We start from the raw sequence: 21,958 nt of genomic DNA, 5'->3' as shown, positions 1-21,958 counted from the left end.
GAATTCAGGAAGAAATTAAACACATCTTTTGAGCTGGGTCCAGAAAATTGTACATATTTGTGTTTTCCTGAATTACAGCTGTGAGTACCTACTCTGGAAAGATTAAATGCTGGTTGAACGCAGGGGGCGGCCAAGTCTTCACCTGTGTATCTCCCAGAGCCCTGCAGTGTGTCTCAAATGTGGAAAGCAGCTTAGTATAATGGAATTCATAAAACTCTGGAATCATCATATTCAGAGTTCCAATTTCTAGTTTCCCCATAACTAGCTATGAGAACTTGGCAGTCCTTCACATCCTCTGATCCTCACTTTTCTTATCTGGAAAACTATGTAAACACTCCCCTTGCAGGATTGTTATAGGCATTTGAAGAGATGAATTATACAGAGTGCCTGACACTTAGTAGGTGCTCAATAAATACCTTTCAAATGAAGTTCCCTTACCTCATTATTTTTTTCCTTCAGTTGTTTTGAAACAGGATTTCTTCTCAGGCAGACTTTCTCATTTTGCAATCTCTGGGAGCCAAACTCATTCCATCATAAGACTGATGCAGTGTTCTCCCAAAGAATTATTGATCCAAGAATGTGGAACCAGCATGGATCTTTAATTTTATCCGACAGAAGGCAATTCAATATCTGTTTCATTAAAATAAAGGTCAATAGAGCAATAATCGCTCTAAACCCAGTTGAACCATAGTGAAATTTACCCTTGCTCTTCAAAATAGCTTTGCATTCTCTGCTCAGGGCCATAAAAGTTGACATATTTATTTTGTGAGTATATAATAGGCTGATAGCCACATCAGATCTTTGATTTTGCTGAATGACAAATTAACCACCTTTTGCTTTGGTCCTCTTGCCCAAGACATTCAAGTTGAATTCTAGAAGTAATGATTACTGTTCTGGTCTGATATTTTGCCTTAATTATTATTTTTTTTAACCAGTTGACTCTTCTGTCTTACCAACCCTGCATACGTCAGAGTCAGTAACAAGCATGAACAGCTCATGGATTTAATGTGCTCTTTGGCAGAGATGAACAATGTTGCGATTTGGGATTAAGACCCAGCAATCTTAAAACTCTTTTGCAGCTGCTCAGGAAGAACACCAGGTTCCACTAACATCTTAATTCGCAGATGGTGTCTTTCAGGACATTCGTGCACGTATTTTTTAAGTGATAATGCTGATGAGAGCATAGGGAAATGGCCAAACTTATCCTTCTTCGGGGGAGATAGTGACCTGAAGCTTACTCCTCATTCACGTACCATGAGGGCATTACCAAACTCATGTGAAAGATGACCTTGACTCTGCATCATTCAAGAGGCTGACTGAATGGGGACAGTTAGCTTTCAAACCATCCAGGCGAACCAGGCATATAAAACCACTTGCAAGAATGTTGTGCGCATTTCTGCCAGTATTGCTACCAGAAGTTACTCTGTGCTTCTTGTTACCATAGCAGTGAAAGATTCATAGTCAACAGAATTATTTTCATTTTAATGACTGGTGAGATGAGCAGTTTTGAGGCGACAGCAATTACATTTATTATCAACAATAATGCAGCAATCTATTATGTCATTAAAGCTTTCTGTAAAGGATAACTAAAAAGACAGCACGCATAGAAATAAAAGCACAAAACAAAAACAAGACTTTATGAAAATTGAGCTTCGCATTTCCTCTGACATAAGACCAGCCTCAGTCGCTGTTGTTGGTGGGAGGGGTAATCGAAAAAGCAGACAGCTCTGGCCTAGTCTGTCTGCCTGGAGTCAGACATTTTCTGAAGTCATCTTTCTGTGTCTGACATATTAGACAACCAGAAATGGGACATATGGTCACACTACAAGCAGGCACAACACTGCAGATGTCACTAGCCATTAGTAAATCTTTTTATTTCCAGGATCACCAGGAGACTTGATCTTGGCTCCTGGGTTGAAACTGATGTGTGAAGCCAAGAACTCCTTGTCTGGATCCAGTGGTGGACTTGAAACCATCACCAAGGAAAGTTCTACAGATTCCACATCAAAGGGAACTCTAACAAAGCTGACCGAATTAGTCTTTTGAAAAATAACTTGAGAACAAACAATTTTGATGCCTTCTTTTAGGATCCAGACCTTTAGCTCAGTCTCCTGGAGGTCTAAGATGGAATAAGGCTCTGAGGTGGTGTGTACTCACCATGACCCTGTTCAAGGACACCCAGCAAGGCTTTGTCTGGAAATGCAAGCCCATTCCTCATTATTTTAACTCTGTGGGGTGCCGGCAGATTGGGGCAAATGATAAGGAAGCCCACACATTCCCAGGATGGCACAAGGCAGAGGTTCCTGGGTTCAGTCTCCTCTGGCAAACATTCCCAGGCCAGCTCAGCCCAGAGAATTTTCCTTCAGAGAGGCCAAGTAAACATGGCTCTCATTTGGCCCTTAAACAAGCAATGGATACAAGGAGCTGCAGAGTGATTCTGTTTGTTCAACTGGACTACAAAGTCATCCAATTAAAAGCCATGGTCGTATTTCATTATCTCCCTAATTTGTTATACAATTCCATAAATATATTAGGGACTCAGTAAATTCTTGTTGATTGATGGCAGGAATGGTTTTCTAGTCATTTCCATACCTTCAGCACATAGGTGGCTTTTGCTAATTCCCAGGACAGTTTCTGAATACATAAATGAAGGAAAAGAATAGAATGCTACGTTAAGACATGACTTAATAAAGCTTAGGAAGAATTAGGATTAAGAAATGCTAAGTAATAAAAATGAACGAGTACTTCTCTGGAAGCTTCTAAAGAAGCTTCTAAAGATTAATTAGCCAAATGATGAAGGAGAAGTCATTTCACTTTTGGTCTCTAGTATTACTATACATAAAACTCAGGGCTTGGAATAGGTGATCTCTCTATGATTTTAGAAGAGGTAAAGGCAAGGAATGGACCATTTCAAGTTTCTACCCAGGGCTAGCCAGGGATAGGTCCTCAGAAAGCCCATGCCCCAGTTAAAATATTTTAAAAAGGGGCACCTGGGTGGCTCAGTGGGTTAAGCCTCTGCCTTCAGCTCGGGTCATGATCTCAGGATCCTGGAATCTAGCCCCACATTGGGCTCTCTGCTCAGCAGGGAGCCTGCTTCCCTCCCCCACCCCCACCTGCCTCTGCCTACTTGTGATCTCTTTCTCTGTCAAATAAATAAATAAAACATTTTTTTAAAAGAAGTTCTCTTAAAAAGAGAGAAAAAGGTTCATTCTAACAGATTTTTAAAATTCACTGCTAGAGTTTGTTAGATATTATTTTATATAGAATATCTCTATATTTCCTCCGAACAGGACACTTTCCTCTTCTTTCTCCTTTCCTGGATTGTTATAAATAAGCTTTTTCTTTAAGGAGGGCACGTATTGCATGGAGCACTGGGTGTGGTGCATAAACAATGAATCTTGGAACACTGAAAAAATAAAATTAAAGAAAAAGAAAGAAAGAAAGAAAAAGAAAGAAAGAACTTTTTTCTCTCTCTGTTGTTTAGTCCTGGTTTTCTCATTAACTTCTCCTCATTTCAAATATCAAATAGTATTTTCCTGGTAAGATATTTTTCTAATTGAAATACTTAATGCAATTATGTTTTCAGGTGGTCTTTGTTAAATCTTTTTGCTCCATTTTTGGGCTTAAAAAATTAGTTGCTATGTAGAAAATTACATGTTCAATGTTTTCTTTTTTCCCTTCAGCTCCTCGAAAATATCACTTACGTCTCCAGGTTACTGTTGAGAAGTTCAATGTTGATATGATATTCCCCCTCTATATGTAATGGGCTTTTACTTTTTAAAACCTTTGAGAGTTTTGTATTTATTCTTAGTGGTCATACATTTTACTATAATGTTTCCCACTGAGGACTCCTATCATTTATTTTTGATATCTTTGTCTTTTAAAACTGAGTCTTTAAGTGCCCCCCCTTTTTTTTAAATTTCCAGAAAATTCTCAAAAACATTTCTTAAGAGTTTTCCTCACCTATATTGATCTTTTTCCTTTCCTTCTAAGATTCCAATTACATGATTTTTACCCATATCACTTAACTTCTTCTGTGTTTACCATTTATTTGTGCCTATCTTTTTTAGAATGCCTTGTTTTGATATTCCAACTTATTAGCTTGTTCATTTTATCCAGTCTGCTCTCAATCTTTATTTCACTTTTTTTTAAAGATTATGTTTATTTGTAGAGAGCAAGTTCATGCACAGGAGCAGGGGGTGGGGAGGGGTGCCGGCAGGTAGGGCAGAAGAAGAGGGAGAAGCAGACTCCCCACTGAGCAGGGGGCCTGGCATGACTTGGGCTGGAACCCAGGACCTGGAGAGCAAGACCTGAGCCAAAAGCAGCCGTTTAACAGATGGAGCCACCCAGGCGCCCCACTATTTCATTTATTTTTTTCTGTTCTATATCCCCAGTTGATTTTTCTTCATGATGGGATATTGCTTCATGTTTCCAATATTTTCGCTTATCATTTTTAGTATACTTATTAGACTACTTTTAAATGATTCTTCTGTCTGGTCCATGGATTCTGCTTCTTGGGGTAACAGTGATCAGGTGTGTCTTTTGATGGCAGCTGGTACTTTGGTTCCTCAGGAGTCTTCCGGATGCTGCCTGTGAGCTCACATTGCCCTTAAGTACATTGCTACCTTGATTACAAACACAAAGTTAGGAAAGGGGGAAAATGCCTCAGGCCTCAGGCCCCAGTTTGGATTGCTTCCAGGGACTCTCAGGAGCTGGAAATACTGTGTTGAGGCAGGTGGTCTTTGGAATTACAAACTGGGCTCTGTTAACTCCTACCCCTCCAGTCCACCTCCTCCCCCTAGGCCTCAATTTTTGTCAACAGCCTCAACTCCAGGCTGTCATCATGCAAAGAGACTCAGAGGTGGGAGCCTGAGGCCGCTGGGGCGCTCACGCGGAGAGGAGGAAATGCCTGAAAGTCCAGTCAGTGTTACCCCGGGCTCCTCACTCACTGCCCAAGATTTGGTAGGCTACTTCGTTCCGGCTCTGAGCTGATTTCTGTTGTTTTCCTGCCTCTACGTGTCTCTGGCACAGCGGCGGTAGACCAGGGTGGTATGGGGAACCGAACAGGCAAAGCCTGGCAGCCCCCTTGTAAACCTATGTCCCACGCTCCCACTCTCAATCCCAGACAGGGATCTGACCACCTTCCATCTCTCTCCAGGAATTCCCTCCCAGTTTTATTTCAGTTTTTTGGTTTTCATCAACCTTCCTCTCTTGCTTTTGTGGCGACTTCGAGGTAAGTGTTCAGTTGCCATGTTCATGTGATGTCTTTCCAGAAACAGAAAACTCACCAGTGGCTATTAGAGTCAACAGGGCTCCTACAGGACACATTAGCCCCTTTAGGAGACTCAGGCTCATTTCCTTTACTGATTCTTGTTTTTTTTTTGTTTTGATAATATTTAAAGTCTTTAAAAATCTTATGCTGAATCCTAATATATAAAATAGATAAGATGTAGCTGCCTCCTCATGGGGATCCCATAGCAATCTCTATGGAAGCCTAGAACTGCAGAGAACACAGTTTGAAAGCCACACCCCAAACCATTAGAGGGTGACAATATCTACAGCTTCGTTTGTTTTTGTCTTTCCTTGTTGATTAACAATGCATTATATGGGTATGACACCTTATTTCTTTTCTTACTAAATGCATGACTTCTTTTCTTGCTTCTGCTGGTAAGAAAGAATAAGATTAAGTTGGATGGTCCCAAGGCTTATTAGCCTTCTTAATTTTTATATGGCTGACAGAATCTGTAGAACCTATCACATCTTAGCTAAAGCTCAGCCTTAGGCAATATCCAACAGTTTTGGGGATTTAGATCCTCTAAATGAGTGTAAGGGAACAATCAACACAGGCCTCTAACTCCTGGCTTCTGAAGACACTGTATCAGTGTGGGCATCAGAGCCACGGTCTCGCTGCTGCGGGAAGATTATTGGTTGGGAAGTGACAACTGCTCTTTCCTTCAACAATCACCCATCCATTTGATAAAACCACCCATCCAGCAAATACTTCGTGGGCATCCATATGCGAGCCCCTTAAAAAATTGGGGTTTGGGTTCGCTCATTCCCGTGTCCCCCCCTCCCCTCGCAAACTTCCCATCCCCCTACTCCCCTCCCTCAGCCCCTCCCCCACCCGCTGCTCAGATTCTAGCATCTTAAGCACAAGATAGGAAATTTGACCCAGGGGATCAAAGAGCTTGTTCTTGGACTCATGGCTGTAGACTGACAGAGTGGGGAACACTATCCCTAAACGCCCTAGACGTCTACTGCCATTGCCAAGATAAAAACACAACCTTCTTAGGGCTTCCTCAAAGCTCCCACCTAACGGCTTCGACTCCATCCCATCCTGCGGGCCCCGTGAGCGAATGAAAGCCAGCCCCGCCTGCCGAGACGCTGCCCCGAAGAACAAAGTTTACGTTTGAAGCCACAAGACTAATTTGTTTATTAGGTGTGTTCTAGTAAGTTGAGGAGGAGGCATTTTTTGGCAAATAAATAAATAAATAATCAGACAAAAGGCGACTTTGGGGCCAAGGAGGAGCTCAGGAAGAGGAGGCGGAGTCTTTGCATAGTTCTACATGAACGCAAGGTGGCAGCAGTGGGCAACGCGGGTTTGCAGCTGAAATGCGGCACTTGCAAAAACCAGAACAGGAGGCTTCGAGAAAGAGGAGAAGGTCAGAAGGTGACTAACTATTTCTTTATCACAGAGACTGTGGTGTGGAACATTCGTCCTCTCTCCTGGGAGGCTGGAGGCGGCATCTTACATGATCTGCCTGGGCATCCCGTAGCCGGTCATGCCTGCCTGGGAGGCTCCCTTGTTGCTGCCCATCTGCAGGCCAATTACGTTCTGTCCCTGGCGAAGCTGCTCCTCTGAAAATCCTCTCCGATTCTGCTGAGCTTTCCTGGGCAGAGGAAGTGAGGGGAATCAGGTCATTCTGACAGTCTTCAAACCCTTTCCAGGATATGCAGTTACAATGGCCCGGGTTTGGGGTGGCGGGGGGTCTGTCTGTCACTGGCTAGAACACAAGATCACCAAATAGAATAGTAAGCCTTGTACTGACTACAGTACTGATAGCAACTATGCTCCTACCCCGGGCTATGGTCCTGCCCTGGGCTATAGTCCTACCCTGGGCTGTGTTCCTACCCTGGCCGTGGTCCTATCATGAGCTACGTGCCTACTCCAAGTATGCTGCATGATACATGAGCTCTCTATTCCTTAGAACCCAGATGATCTTTTAGAATGTGCATGAAAGAATTAGGGGTACCTCTTTGAAGACTTCACTCTCAGATAACTTTCCTGTCACCCACTCTCTCACAGTTACCTCAAGCCCTTGTGCAAATTACCAACAGCCCTTCTTACAAAGCAGGTCATTAATCCCAATCCACCTTTCCCTGTGTCGGTCCAAGTATTCATGCTCCCGTTTTAGAGCCACAGGATCTAGGAGTCAAGGAGGAAATGCTTCGTACTCTTCACCAGAGGTCAGCAAGCTTCAGTAAAGAGCCAGATAGTAGGTAATTTTGGTTTTGTGGGTCATACAAACCATGGTATGTCACTAACAAAGTGGGGACTAAAACCAGAGATTCCACTGGCCAGTATCTAGGAGGTTTTTGACCAGATTCATTTAAACTTTTACTTTTTTATAACTGTCTAGAAGAAGAAGGAGGGAGTAGGGAAAAGAAGGGTCAGTTATCTTCTACAAAGTGCTCTTTTGTCCTCATCACGCACTGAGCTACTGGGTTGAGTAGCTCAGTAGGTTGCGTTATGTTCGCTTGCTTCCCCCCACCCCTGAAAATAGCAACAGCTGCAAAATAAATCCTTTACTGACATAGCCACATAAGACGTTATCCAGACCAGGCCACCCTTGAAAGTGAAAGTGACCATTATCAATAAGCTCACTGGGACAACAGGCACAAACCAGGACACATTCTCCCTTCATTGAGAGCAAGAATAAATGATAAATAATAGATAAATAGATAAATGAGTTGACTTGGGGCTTCTTAGATCATAATAAAACCAAGTTCAGAGCTCAAGCCCTCTCTGAGAAAAGCCAGCCAGTCCTACTCGGCCTCTTGAGAAAGAGCATGGCCCAAGCCCAAGGGTCCCAGTATCTAGCAGGAAACACTCAACTAAGTCTGCCCTGGGTGGGCTGTTGGCCTCATGGCAGCATAGGTCTTTCCTCACTCTCAGGAATCAGCTGGGGGACCAGGAGTGCCTGCCCCTAAGGACTTTATGTCATAACAATCTCTGAGGCTTCAGATGCTCTCTCTGGTAGGATCTTCCTCTGCTGGGGGTCAGTGGGGTACAAAGAGGCAGGAAGTGATACTCACCTGTGAAACCAGGATGGCTCTCCCCGATAACAGCCATCATCCTTGGTGACCGCGACGCTGCCGAGAGCCATCAGGGTCCTCTGCACGGCTGCCATGTCCTTCCCTGCAAGCCAACAGAGAAATGAAGGCCAAGCCTGTGTCAGGGCTGAGGAATCTGGAAGGATGGGGCTGGACCTCTGGAAAGGAAGTTCTGATAGGAGGCTGTAGGCGATCCCATCCCAGGGAGGGGGATAGCAAACACTTCTCCAAGCCCTGAAGATAACTGTAGCAGAACATCCCAGGAGGGATCAAAAAAATCACCTTCCTGCTCTCTGTGTGACTTGCCCAGTTTCTCATCCTTTCACAGTTGCCATATGAGTAAAACATTCCAAACTCCTCTCTGTTCCGGTACAGGGAGGTCCCTGCCCTAGGCAGAGGCCCTCGCCTCTGTGGGTTCTAGAGGCTGTGGCAAGGGAAAAGCCTGTGGCTAGGCTTGCGAGCTGGTCCAAAGAAGAGGATTTTCCTCAGGACTGAAAGGGGGTGCGGGGAGGAAACTAGAAAGAAGTTGTTTTGGATGACTTAAATGCGCCAAACCCCACGTGGCTCCTCTCTTTCACCTTCTCTGGGTTAACCGGGTCTAAAGTCACCCACGTGCCTCCCATGGAGTACTCACTTGGCTCGGGCTTGAGACGCGCACACGAAGGAAAGCCAAGCAACACAGAAAGCACTCGATGTGACACAACCGAGAGGCCCTTTACTTTGTGCAGCCTGGAAGGAGCTCAATGGAGATGATACATAGCTGGCTTGTGGGGCATGTGTGTGTGTGTGTGTATGTGTGTGTGTGAGAGAGAGAGAGATGTGGGTGTGTTGTCCCCCTTCACACAGTGGGAGAAGGAATACGGTTACCTGAGGAGCCCAGTGGCCCTGAACCCACAGAGAAGGCCACTGGCCCTATAAGTCAGCCTGTTCCTCCCGTCTTTCCACCTTTCCTCCCTTCCAGCTGACTGCCAGGCCCTGGACTGGGAAAGATGCTACCGTGCAGTCAGCGCCGACTGAGAACCAGATCTGTGGAGTGTGGAGAGCAAAGCTCAAGGCACAGGGTTAGTTAGAAAGGAGAGCAGCGTTCAGCAGGGCAGGTAGGGGGGCGGGTCAAGCTATGAAAGTTAATGGCAAGTGTCGGAGCATCTGGGTGGCTCATTGGATTAAGCCTCTGCCTTCGGCTCAGGTCATGATCTCAGGGTCCTGGGATTGATCCCCGCAGCAGGCTCCCTGCTCAGCAGGGAGCCTGCTTCCCCTCTCTGTCTGCCTTTCTGCCTACTTGTGATCTCTCTCTCTCCCTCTGTCAAATAAATAAAATCCCTTTTTTAAAATTTGACACGGAGAGAGAGAGATCACAAGCAGGCAGAGAGGCAGACAGAGAGGGGGGGAGGAAGTAGGCTCTCTGCTAAGCAGAGATGTGGGACTCGATTCCGGGACCCTGAGATCATGACCTGAGCTGAAGGCAGAGGCTTAACCCACTGAGCCACCCAGGCACCCCAAATAAATAAAATCTTTAAAAGAAAAGAAATAACGAAATACTAGAAGGCCCTCCTTGGGAGCCCCTGGGGGGGCTCAGTTTGTGAAGCCTTTGATGTTCAGTCTTGGCTCAGGTCGAGATCTCAGGCTCCATGCTTAGGGGGGAGTCTGCTTGAGATCCACTCCCTCTGCTCCCTCCTCCATTCATGCACTCACTCCCTCTCACTCTCAAATAAATAAATCTTTAAAAAAAAAAAAAAAGGCCCACTTTGCACTGAGTGAACCATCTGTGGTCTTCCCAGCCGGGCTGCTGCAGCTCGTTCACCAGGGAATACAGAATTACAGGGGAGAGGCAGACGGAGAGCAAGACCGGAGTAAAACTCTCATGAAACAAACCATTAAGGCCCACAGAGGAGGCTCCATTCAGGATGTCCATCTATTCCATGAGGAGAGAGAGACAGCAGATCCTCCTTCCCTCACTTTTCGTCTCCACCCCATTAACCTTAACCGCAGGGTGATTTCCGGGATTCTGAGGCCGGGGCGGTTGGCAGACAGCTGCCGGAGACAGAGCTGTCAGAGGAGAGCCCCCGGGTGCAAGGAGCGGCTCGGGATGGGGGTAGGGGTGGGGGAGGTGAGGTCAGAGTGTGTGGCAGCAGATGGGCGGAGGAGGGCACGGGGAATAGTGAGACACGAGAGCAAGCCCGGAGGTGGTTATGAGAGTGACTTCTCTCCACAGATAAAAAGCTTTTCTCTAGTCATCACTGTGTAATGCGATCCTTTTTTTTTTTTTTTTTTTGACTAGAGCTGTAGCGATAATATTCTGAAGCATCACTCTGAAAAGAGATAGGGAGAGGGTCTGCTTTTTAAATAGCGAGCCAGTGAAGCGAGCCTAGAACAATGATTAAACACAGGGAGATTCAGGAAGGTTAGTTCCTGAATCACTTAGCTCGGCTCTGTACAAGGAGCACATAGGATGTCTGTTCCTGCTGGATGGAAAGAGCAGGTCTGCTGAGCCCTGGAGCTGGGGCACTGTGCAGCCTGACACCTAGCAAGTCAGCCACAGATACGACCCCGCGGCCACGGGCACAGCAGTGAGCTGTGTTAGTCCACACACCCAGCCCCCTTCCCGAGTCACTAGCTGGTGTGCATACCGCATGGACCCAGGCAGGAAAGAGGGAAAAATGTTGGGGGCAACGGTAAGACATCCAGTAACCCACCCACCCTCACCCTGGAGAGTGGAAGAGGGAGCAACGACATAAATGGAGGCAGAAGAAGCTAGAGAAGGAGTTCCGCATTTGACAGGGACACGTTGGAGAAGTTTTCCTTTTTTTTTTTTAGTTTGACAGACAGAGATCACAAGTAGGCAGAGAGGCAGGCAGAGAAGGAGAGGGGGAAGCAGGCTCCCCACTGAACAGAGAGTCCGATGTGGGGCTCAATCCCAGGACCCTGAGATCATGACCTGAGCCAAAGGCAGAGGCTTTAACCCACTGAGCCACCCAGGTGCACTGGAGAAGTTTTTCTCAAGAAAGTTCCCAAAGAGAGAGATTTGCTATAAATTCAAGGCTAGACACTTTATTATACATGACATCAACCCAATGGAATTGATATTATTGCCTCCGGTGTAGGGATGGGAAACCTAATTCAGGGAGGTTAGTGAACATGCCCAGTCACTCAGCAAGTAAACCAGAGCCTGACTCTGGCTCAGGTATCAGAATGCAAAGTCCGCAAACAGTCCACCAGGCCACCATCTCCCATGGGTCCCCATCACAGGCTGGTTGGGGTGCCACGTTCCTCGGTGATCAGAGATGATCTGAAGGGGTGGCAGTGGCTGCTTCAGTGCCAAGGCTAGAGGGAATGCACAGGGGGACAAAACTGGGTCACAGTTCTTGGTCCCCATTAGCGCAAGGGTACCGACCCTTGGTAAAGTCTTTCAGTGTTTTTGTCTGGAACAATTTCTCCAGGTCTCAACTCAAATAAGGTTATAGCAAGAGGAAGAGTTGGCAGGGGTAGAGTCCCCCATCAGCGTGCTAGTCAAGTTCCTCATTGCCAAGATTCTAAGTAACACTATGAACAGAAATTTGCCTCTCTACCTTGTCTAGCTGGCTTTCCTGACGTGTCTGGTTGGCTTTCTAACAGATGTTCCTTATGAGGAGCTCCAGCATTCTCGAATTGGTGGAATGGCCCGAGGGTCTTTTTCTAGCCTCCTGCCTCTTATCAGTTCAGAATTCCAGATCCCATGCTGCTGGAGAGAGGGGGCCATTTGCAAAGACTTTCTGTAACTTGGGGTCACATACTCAATGTCTAGAGGAACAACAAGGTCAAGGAGCATCTGTGAATCTTGTCACCACCTGCCTAGAACATGATACTTCAGGAGTTTTTCCAAGCCTCTTGGACTACTTATGAGATGCTGTGGGGGAGATCTCCTCAAAAATATGAATTTTGACATCACTCCCCTGAGAGATGGGAAATTCGGCAGGCGTGGGGTGGAAGCTCTGGAATTTCATATTCTTAATCATCTCCCTAGGCATTGTATACCATCGGGTAAGTTTGAGAAACATGATGACTCTCAAACTAGACTGTTCTTAACAGTTCAGATTCTAGAGCGATCTCCTGGGATGATTCTGATACAGCCAGATGGATAGGCACCCCTGCCCTGGCACTTTGGTTTTCCGTTTTTTTTTTTTTTAAAGATATTATTTTTTATTTATTTGACAGAGAGAGGGAGAGAGAGATCACAAGTAGGCAGAGAGACAGGCAGAGTGAGAGGAGAAGTAGGCTCCCTGCTGAGCAGAGAGCCTAACGCCGGACTCGATCCCAGGACCCTGAGATCATGACCTGAGCTTGAAGGCAGAGGCTTAACCCACTAAGCCACCCAGGCGCCCTAGTTTTCTGGTTTTTTAAAAACATCGTCATATCTGGCCCATGGTAAGTTACTACATAACATTCCTTAAGCAATAACTCCTCCCTTCAGAGCTATCTTCCACAAAATCAAATGGTAAAGTCAATAATTAGAAGGGTTCTGATCGAAGTCGGGAGCCAGCTCAGAATCCTGGCACCATGCAATCTCTTTGCTCCCTGAGAGCTACCAAAGATATTTGGCAAGACAACTTGAAAACCACTGCTAAAGGCTTTTATTCCAAGAAAAAAAAGAACAGTCTTGAAAGTGCTGTGGATTTTCTAGATGCTGAGTCCTTGGTGGTGACCTAAAAATGAGACCACTGGTCATTCATTAAAAGGGGAAGTGACACAGGGAGTAGGAGGCACCAGGTCCACGAACAGCTCAGTGTTTTGATGGGGCAACGAGGACTCTTCTAGCCTCCTCTTATGGAAGGGGCTGATATGAGAGTTGGAACTGTGGAAAATGAGACAGCGGTGCGGCACAGTAGCCTCCCTCAACTCAGCTGGCCAGCCTTTCCTCAGAGAGTGTCCCCATCTGGGTGTGCCCTTTCTCCTGTGTTTCCCCAGGTGTGGTCTTGCCCTCCTGACTATGAAATGATAACCTCTGAGGGCCAGGGCCAAGGGTGCTATATTGTCCGGTCCCTGCCCACCCCCAACTGGGATTTTTTTTTTTTTTTAACCCAGTGTGGGGCTTGAACTCGAGACCCTGAGATAAAGACCTGAGCTGAGATCAAGAGTTGGATGCTGGGGCACCTGGGTAGCTCAGTGGTTAAACCCTCTGCCTTCGGCTCAGGTCATGATCTCAGGGTCCTAGGATCAAGTCCCACATCGGGCTCAAGCCTGCTTCCCCCTCTCTCTCTCTGCCTGCCTCTCTGCCGATTTGTGATCTTTGTCTGTCAAATAAATAAATAAAATCTTAAAAAAAAAAAAGAGTTGGATGCTTAACTGAACCACCCAGGCATCCCATCACCAGGGATACTTAAACAAAGATTTTTTCTCTCTTGAATTTTGTTTATTACTTTCATGATATCTTATGTATGTCTTTGGGAAAAAAAATAATTGGAAGGGTGAAAGAGAAATAAAAAAGACCAGACAAAGGTCATTTGGGAGGGTGAAATCAGACTGGACATTCTACTTTCAATACTGAAAGGTTTTTGTTTTTTTTTTTTTTTTTAAGATTTTATTTATTTATTTGACAGAGAGAGATCACAAGTAGGCAGAGAGGCAGGCAGAGAGAGAGAGGAGGAAGCAGGCTCCCTGCTGAGCAGAGAGCCCGATGCGGGACTCGATCCCAGGACCCTGAGATCATGACCTGAGCTGAAGGCAGCAGCTTAACCCACTGAGCCACCCAGGCGCCCCAATACTGAAAGTTTTTTTACAGTTTATAGTCCAAACTCTTTGCTTCAGAGCTACTTCCATTTTTTTTTCTTTCTTTTTTTTTTTTTTAATTTTGTTATTCCTGGAATACTGACCTTTTTCATCTTTCTGGAACCATTTTATTTCCCTGAGTAATAACTTAGGCATGACCCCAGTTCTCTACTCAAGGTAGAGGTCAAAGGAGAAATGTCAGAGAACGAATGGGCCTGCTCTGTGAGTTTTATAAATTTTTGTTGCTTGCCTTCCTGGGGACACTCTGTCAGGCGGTGGTTCTCAAAGTGGGGTTCCCAGGCCAGCAGAAATAGCATCACCTATGAATTGGTATGAAATCCAAATTCCTAGGTCTTTTTTATTTTTATTTTTTTTTTCCAAATTCCTAGGTCTTACCCCAGATTTAATACCTCAGAAATTCTGGGGCTGTGTTTTCCTAAGCCTGCGAGGTGATTCTGATGGGCCCTGGAGGCTGGGAACCACTGCTGAAGGAAAACCCTGCCAAACAGGATCACGAGCAGCGCTTGTGGGAGCGGCGCTGGCGGCTGTTCCGACGGAAAAGGAAGCTGCTCGCAACAGGCATGTGGGATGACTCGGGTCACTACAGGTACCTCACAAGATCCCAAAATGTCTCTCAAGTTGGGTGAAATCTCATAGCTCTTGCTGTGAAGGAATGACACACATAGCAGCACCTCCCCGGGGACTATACGTAGACATTCCAGGCAGTCCTACCCCCAATATACACCACACTCCTCCCTAACTCCTTGTTAGCATGGAAGGGGAACAGGGAGCCAGGGCAGAACCACACGTCCAGGACCCTTGTCAGTAGGACGGCTGAGAAAAGTCATCAGATCTTTGAGTCTTGCCTGCTCCGGCATCCTAGAATTCTCCCTGCCTAAGGCTTGCTCGCCGTGTGGTGATGCCAAGAAACCGAAAGGTTAGTTGCTGGTGGGCTTTTAATAGGGGAAGGAAGCCAACATGTATTGGGTGTCTATTAGCCAGGCATTGTGCTAGGCATTTTACACAGTTAGTCCTTACAAGAAGACACTAGACCTACTTACAGAGAAGGAAACTGAGACTCTCAGAAGCTAAGCACTTGAACAAGTTGACAAACCTGGGATGTAGAAGTAGTTTCAACCATCTGCCTGACTCCAAACTCATGTTCTTTCCACCAAGATCTCTGGGGTCTTGGAGCACCTGGGTGGCTCAGTGGGTTAAAGCCTCTGCCTTCGGCTCAGGTCATGATCCCAGGGTCCTGGGACTGAGCCCCGCATTGGGCTCTCTGCTCAGCAAGGAGCCTGCTTTCCTCTCTCTCTCTGCCTGCCTCTCTGCCTACTTGTGATCTCTGTCTGTCAGAAAAATAAATAAAATCTTTAAAAAAAAAAAAAAAAGATCTCTGGGGTCTGGAATTGGCAAAGCCACATACTGCATGGAAAGACATCAGGAGGGTAATAATGACCATGAGATGGAAAAAAGACAAAAAGGAGACGTGCAAAGCCAGCTCCTCCGTGATGGAGAATGGCCGATGCAGTGAAGACACCACCGATGACAGAGAGAAAATGTCATCCAGGCAACCCCACCAGCTTCTGCCTGAAACCATTCCCGAACCATCTGTTCCAAGACAGAACATGCCCCTTTCTAGCCTTGCTCCTCCCGCCCTCATTGTCCATTTCTCCTACAAAAGAACAGGCCAATGACAACAGTATTTTCTTTCTTTTTTTTTTAAAGATTTTTTTTTTTTTTAATTTGACAGAGAGATCACCAGTAGGCAGAGAGGCAGGCAGAGAGAGGGAAGCAGGCTCCCCACTAAGCAGAGAGCCTGATGCGGGGCTCGATCCCAGGACCCCGGGATCATGACCTGAGCTGAAGGCAGAGGCTTTAACCCACTGAGCCACCCAGGCACCCTGACAACAGTCGTTTTCACACTGCCACCATACATTATGTTCAACGATCACCAGCCACTACGCTAAGTAATTTGTAATGCATCACCCCATTCCAAACTCATGTCAACCCTGTGAAATGGACACTATTACCCCATTTTACAGCTGAGAAAGTCGAAGCTTGGAACAGTTCACTGAGAGGTGGTGGAGTTGAGATGTGAATGAGGCAGTCTAATTTCTGACTCAGAAATCTGTATTCTACCAGCTTCCAGGGTAAGTTTCCTTTGAGTCTTTCTGACTAGCACATTCCCTAGCTCTCACATGTTCTCTCTCATTCTCTCTCTATCTCTATCTCTCTCACACACCTCCTTTTCCTGCTCCTCCCTTTTCTCCTTCTCACTTTCCCTCCACAGGAAAGACACTGACGTTGCTCTCCTGAGTCATGGGCAGTTGAGACACCCCTTCCGGGTGCCCGTGACAAATCCGGAACCTGCCAGGCATTGACCTTCCATCATCTAAGAGAACGACTTCTCCCGTCCTCTAAGCGGCCCTCAGCCCTCGCTTCTTTCCCAGCCCTGAAAGGGATGGTTCACCCCCAGCTTCCTCCCAGGGGAACCTTAGTAGCTTTGTCTCTAATATCCCTGTGCTTGGGTTGTTTTCTGGGCCATTCAGCCTTGGGTTCCTTTTCAAAGCCCTGAACCTTTTATTCTGGTAGCTCCCAAGTCCATTTCAAACATTCGACTGTGCCTCTAAAAGGGGTTTCAGGACAATGGGTCCATCCGGGGCCCCTGCCTCTCTAAAAAACAGAACCCCAAATGAGAAGGCACTTGGCAAGCCTGGGCTCCTGCGGCTTTATTCATTTACAACATCAGAGCCCCACGGAGTCACTGGGTGGCCAAGTGCAACAGACGGGGAGCAGGAGGCAGAGGAGGAAAAGAAGTCCCCAGGCGAAGAGGGCTGGACTGGTGGCAGCCACAGCCACCACAGCCACAGGGCATGGAATCAGGGGTGAATAGCAATAAACTGAAAACCACCAGCAGAATGCTGGGAAAATGTGGCAGGGAGCTAAGCAAACGGCTAATTCAATAGCTGTATATATAAACACGCACACCCTCGTAGGCACGCAGACATATGCCAGCCCTCCGGTTGCTCCTCCCCAAACATGAGCCACAGCGGGCTCAAGCAGAAAGGACCCAGTCTCATCCCTCGGTCCACTCTGCTGTCCGACGGGTCTCACCCTGGCTTTTCTCGAGGCAGCTCTGCCCCTCCCTTCTCTGCCCGGAGCCACCTGCCTCGCCACCCCTCGCCCAATGGTACGGTAACCAGCCCTGGCCTGAGCCTCTGTCAGTGATCCTGAACATCCCCTATAATGCTTAGGACTCTTCCTGAACCTCAGTCCTCAGTGCCCCATGGAGGGGGCTGCCGAAGGCCATTTGGACACCCCTAAGCATCCACTTTCCTATTGTCAGCCATGCCTACCTACATACCAGGTCAGCCACAACACCTCAGAGGGAGTCCCCTTCTTTGCCTCTTGAGGCCCACACATTTTCCCCCCAGGGATGAGACTCCTCAGTGTCTGCCTCATCTCCTGTTCTCTAGCAGCATTAACCTGGCCTGGAGGCCGCCCGTCCACTACCCTACCTTCGGCTGCCACAGTCTGTCTCCCTCTTGCTTCTTGGCCTCCCTTTCCCTTCAGAAGTATGAACATACATAGCTGGGGCAGGCAGTGTAGACCTCCCCCTGCTCTGTAATCAGGGATCCAGTGTTCCCTCAAACCCTTCTCGTCACTGCCAGCCCCTCCTGGAGGTAAAGTTTCCCTGCGTGGTCTTGGATAAACGTGCAAAGGCAAGTAAGACAGCCTCAGTCACGTAAAGACAGTAAAGCACACTTGGGGTCCCCGTCTCTTACAGACCTCCCACTTTCTTCCTCTTCCTACACACTTTCTGTACCTGGGGGGCTCACTCTTCTATTCACAAGAACTGCCTAGTGCGGGGGCTCCATCCTTCTGTCCCACAGACCCCTGACTTCACCCCCTCATGTCCGTCTTCCTCAATCACTGCTGGGACTCAACAACCTGCTCCTGGTGCAGGTGAAGGAGACAGAGACGGTCAGAGCATGGCACGGCTTGCGGGTTGAGGCCCTATCCTCCCAGCACCAGAGAGACCAGCTTTGAGTCCCCGCTCTGCTGCTAGTTCCTGGCCATATGGTGGAACAAGTAATTACAGGCAAGCTTCAGCATCGTCTTCTAGGAAATGGGAAAATTAACAACACCCCATAGAATTCTAGGAGGACTGATTGGCAATACACAGTAAAGGCCTTGCACCTGCCTCCTGCATGGGAATCCGTCCACAGGCACCACTCTCTCTATTGCTGGGAAAATCATCCTCATTTTGATCTAAAGAGCAGAAACCAAGCCTCACCTGTGACATCCATGAGGATGTGGAGGTGAGCATTCCCAAAGTCCTACGCCAGTCCCAAAGGACCGGATATCTGAGTTCCTCCATAATGGCAAACACAGGTAACCTGACGGGAGTCTTGGGATTCTAATAACTGGATTGTGAAAGACACAGGAAATACCACTGCACTGGGAGTCCTATGGGTAGAACCACTGATAACACCTAGGGCCAGCGAGCACGAGGCTCTGTATCTCCAGAGCCTGGCTGGCTTCGCATGGGACAGTTGCACGGAGGGGCACACACATTTGGGCTCAAGGGGGACACGAGGCCCTATAACCATGGGTCTCAAATTCTCAGACACTGTCTCCAGTCACAACATTTTCCCTGATAACGGTGGTTGTTTAAATATGTCCAGAAATGGGATTTGATTTTTATTCCTCGTAAGACTCCTTCAGTCAAGTCACAAATGTGAAAGAAAGAATCATGTGTCACACTTCCTGAGCGGAATACATATCTGGAAGGTGAGTCCCCAAGCCCTCTGACAACAGTTTAGTAAAAGGTCGGGGTGCTCTTGCTTTCTCAGATTGAATGACACAACTGCGCCTGGCGGCTTTGTCTGGAAGCCCTGCCGCTGGTGAGTCAGAAGCATGCTTACCACCCCCCTTCTCTTCCAGGAGCTACCATTTGTTCTGCAAGAGTACGTTGTGGGAGGGGTCACGGGAACAAACGACATCCATGTAACCATCTTAGCTTCCTCTCAGCAGAGGCCTTCGTTTCCACCCTAGTTTGCTGAGGTCCCTGCCATGTCCTCCGGGTGTGTGTTCCCTCAGAGGAGGGGACTCTTTTCAATAGATCATCACAATTTTTAGTATATGTGCTGCCGAAGCGAGCACTCAATAGATCATCACAAAGGGGTAGGCTAACAGTGCCCCTGGGTCCCTGCAGCAGATAACCCCACCCCCCCATGCTCCCTGCCACAGGGGCACACACAGGCCTAGGGAAGAACACTGGGAGCAGGTTTCACAAAGAGAAGGACAAAGTGGGGGGGGGGACAATCCCAAAGGCCCAAGGGCTGTTTACCTTCCCACAGATCCACCGTCTGAAAAATGTCCGTGGTCCTGACGCCGTAGATCTCTGCAGCTTTTAGGAACTGGGAGATTTGCTCCATCTGCTTAAAAGCCATCTTTGACTCAGAGATCTTGGGAATGGGCTCCTGTCCTGGTGGGTATAGACTGTTTATCAGCTTGCACAGGACCTGAAAGGAGAAAGGGGAGACAAAATCAGGGTTTCCTTTTGTACGTATCCCATCACCGACGCAAGTGAATCCAGGCCCTACAGGGCGCAGCTTAGAGGTTTGGGCTGGAGCAAGTCTTGCGCCCTAGGAAGGCACTGGCTCAGGGATGGGTGGCCGAGTTCCCACGCCAAATCCCAAAGACCCAGGCGGCCTCACTCCCTGAGCTGCTCCAGACTCTAGCAGGTCCTGCAGCCTAGGAATCCCCTTCCCTCCTGGCTCCTCCCCTCCTTCCTTTGGGGGAGGGAAAGAATGTTTACAAATAGGGAAAAATGTGTGGTGATGAGACGTGATTGCAGACTTTCAAGGGAGAGAGGGGAGGTCAAATAATAGAATCTAATACTATGTCTTCTATCAAAAGGCAGATCAGAATCAGGCTTCAATAATTCATCCCGTATGTGCCAACGATGTATAAAATAACCGAACCAGGTACCATCCTCCTAGTTACCCCTAACCCAAGTCCTGGGCAACCCGGCAGAAGCGGGGAGCAGCTGTTACATAACAGTAAATCACAGCCTGCAGGGAAAAGCGGGGCTTGTGGGAATCAGCACTTCCCAGCCCCCAAACACACCAGAGCCTCTGATCAGAAAAGCAGTTTTCAAATAAGGATTCCCTTCAGTTTCTCGAGAACCCATGCATTCAACAGACATTCGGGAACCCCAGGCAGCAGGGCTCCCAGGCAGAAGGGAAGGATGGGAAGGTGTTTAGTCTCCCTGACCCCTTCCTTTGTTGTACTTTGTAACTAACCCATTTCCTGGGCGGGGAGGGGAAATAACCCTCCAAGAGCTGAGGGACCGAAAAGCTGGAGACAGGGAAGGGAAATCCTTATCTCTATTCCCACTGGAAAAAGCAAAAAGGCTTCTAATTTGGCAACAACTCCAAAGGAAGCTGCCCTGTATCCGGTGGGCGCAGAATCCTCTAAGCCAGCTGGGGGACCTGCGCGGGAGCCCAGCTCCTCAACCCTGAGGAATAAAGGCATGCCCGTGCCCACCCCGGGAGACACAGAGACTGGCAGCCGCAGCCCCTCCCGCAGCCTCGCCTTGGAAGAGAAAGCCCTGGAGGGCTATCCCAGCCCACTGCCCCGGCAAGCCAGACCGCTGCGGCCTTACCGTCCCGTCCATTAACCATTGCTGAAAATGGGCCCGGCCGGGGGGCGGGTGCTCTATGTCCTCGGCGCACTGCAGGATGATCCAGTCCACCAGCTTGTTCTCCAGGTCCGCGTCGTACTTCTGCTCGATCTTCTCCTGCACCTCTCGGCTTAAGCCGTAGCTCGGGCCCCGGTTAGCCATCTCTGGAAGACAAGAGAGGACACGCGCGGCATCCACACAATAGCAGCGGCGGCCCCGGGCTCCCTGCGAGCGGGGCTGGGACGTGCGGGGCTGGGCGGTGTGGCCCAGCGGCAGTGGGAGCGGGCAGAAAAGCCGGGCGGGGTTTAAATCGAGGAGCCAATGAAGCCGCTGGGGTTTCACCTACCGACGCGAAAGAACAGCGCAGCCACGCGCCGGTGACTCTAGAATAAAGCCCCTGCTGGTCCAGGGGCGCCGGAACGCCCCTGTCGGTCCCGCCTATCGATGGGACGAGTCGAGATGAGATGAGATGAGATGAGATGAGATGAGATGAGATGATGCGCTCGGACTCACAGTCTAGGCCGAGCCCCCCCGGCAGCCGCGGGATGGGGGGCGGGGGGGCGCTGGGTGGTGGTCGTGACTCCCCCTCTCCAGAAGCGCTTTGCAGAGGCAGAGACCCTGGGATGGGAGAGAGCAGGTCATTAACAGGCAGGAAGGCAGGCCGCCTGGACGTTCAGCGTCTGCTGCTGCGTGGCGCCTGGAAGAAGGGGGCACTGATTCGATTTTCTCCTGGCTGAGGAGGGTCAGGCCCGGGCCGTTGCTAAGAGCCGTGCAAAAAGCCCCGGCCCTCTCCTGTGTCACTCAAGCCCGCCCGCCTCCCTCCCGCTGAGAGCCGCACAATTCTTTCCCTTCCTCTGGGGGAGACGGGGCCGATTGTCTACACCGACCAGCACACAGCTGCGGGGGCCTGGGGCCTGGGGGAGGGTCCATTCTGTCAGCTGTCCATCTGTCGGGAGTTGCCAAACCACTTTCCCTGTACCCTGAGGTAACAGTTGTCGGGCTGGACGGGAGGGAGGGGCGGAGAGCCGCAACCATTCACTTGTGAAGCTGCCAGCCAGATTCCATCCAGAAACTTCCATCCTCGTGCAAAACTGTGGTGTCTCAGTTTGACTTATCCAAAGAATGCACCTTTTTAATGCTATTTTTAACCGAAAGATACTAGGAGCATGTTTCATCAATTAAACAGAG

The 21,958-nt window shown here is 48.4% G+C and overlaps 1 protein-coding gene across 1 annotated transcript; it reads right to left on the bottom strand.

Moving 5' to 3' along the window:
- Window positions 1-6,408: 6,408 nt before the first annotated feature.
- On the bottom strand, window positions 6,409-21,036 carry TAGLN3 (transgelin 3). Its single transcript, XM_044251380.1, has 4 exons — window positions 20,753-21,036; window positions 19,433-19,607; window positions 8,317-8,419; window positions 6,409-6,890 (listed from the first exon to the last, which is right to left on the bottom strand). Exons 1-4 carry the CDS (start codon window positions 20,930-20,932, stop codon window positions 6,749-6,751), a joined length of 600 nt encoding a protein of 199 aa, XP_044107315.1. The 5' UTR covers window positions 20,933-21,036; the 3' UTR covers window positions 6,409-6,748.
- Window positions 21,037-21,958: the final 922 nt, after the last annotated feature.

This window comes from Neovison vison, chromosome 6 (assembly GCF_020171115.1).
Source record: "Neovison vison isolate M4711 chromosome 6, ASM_NN_V1, whole genome shotgun sequence".
NCBI lineage: Eukaryota > Metazoa > Chordata > Mammalia > Carnivora > Mustelidae > Neogale > Neogale vison.
This window is presented reverse-complemented; position numbering and strand designations above follow the sequence as displayed.

Coding starts and splice junctions, on each gene's coding strand:
- TAGLN3 (XM_044251380.1), bottom strand. CDS start 20,932: ATGGCTAACCGGGGCCCGAGCTACGGCTTAAGCCGAGAGGTGCAGGAG. Junction 8,420..19,432: donor GACGGTGGATCTGTGGGAAG/GTAAACAGCCCT, acceptor GTTGGCTTGCAG/GGAAGGACATGGCAGCCGTG. Junction 6,891..8,316: donor GAGCCATCCTGGTTTCACAG/GTGAGTATCACT, acceptor TCCTCTGCCCAG/GAAAGCTCAGCAGAATCGGA.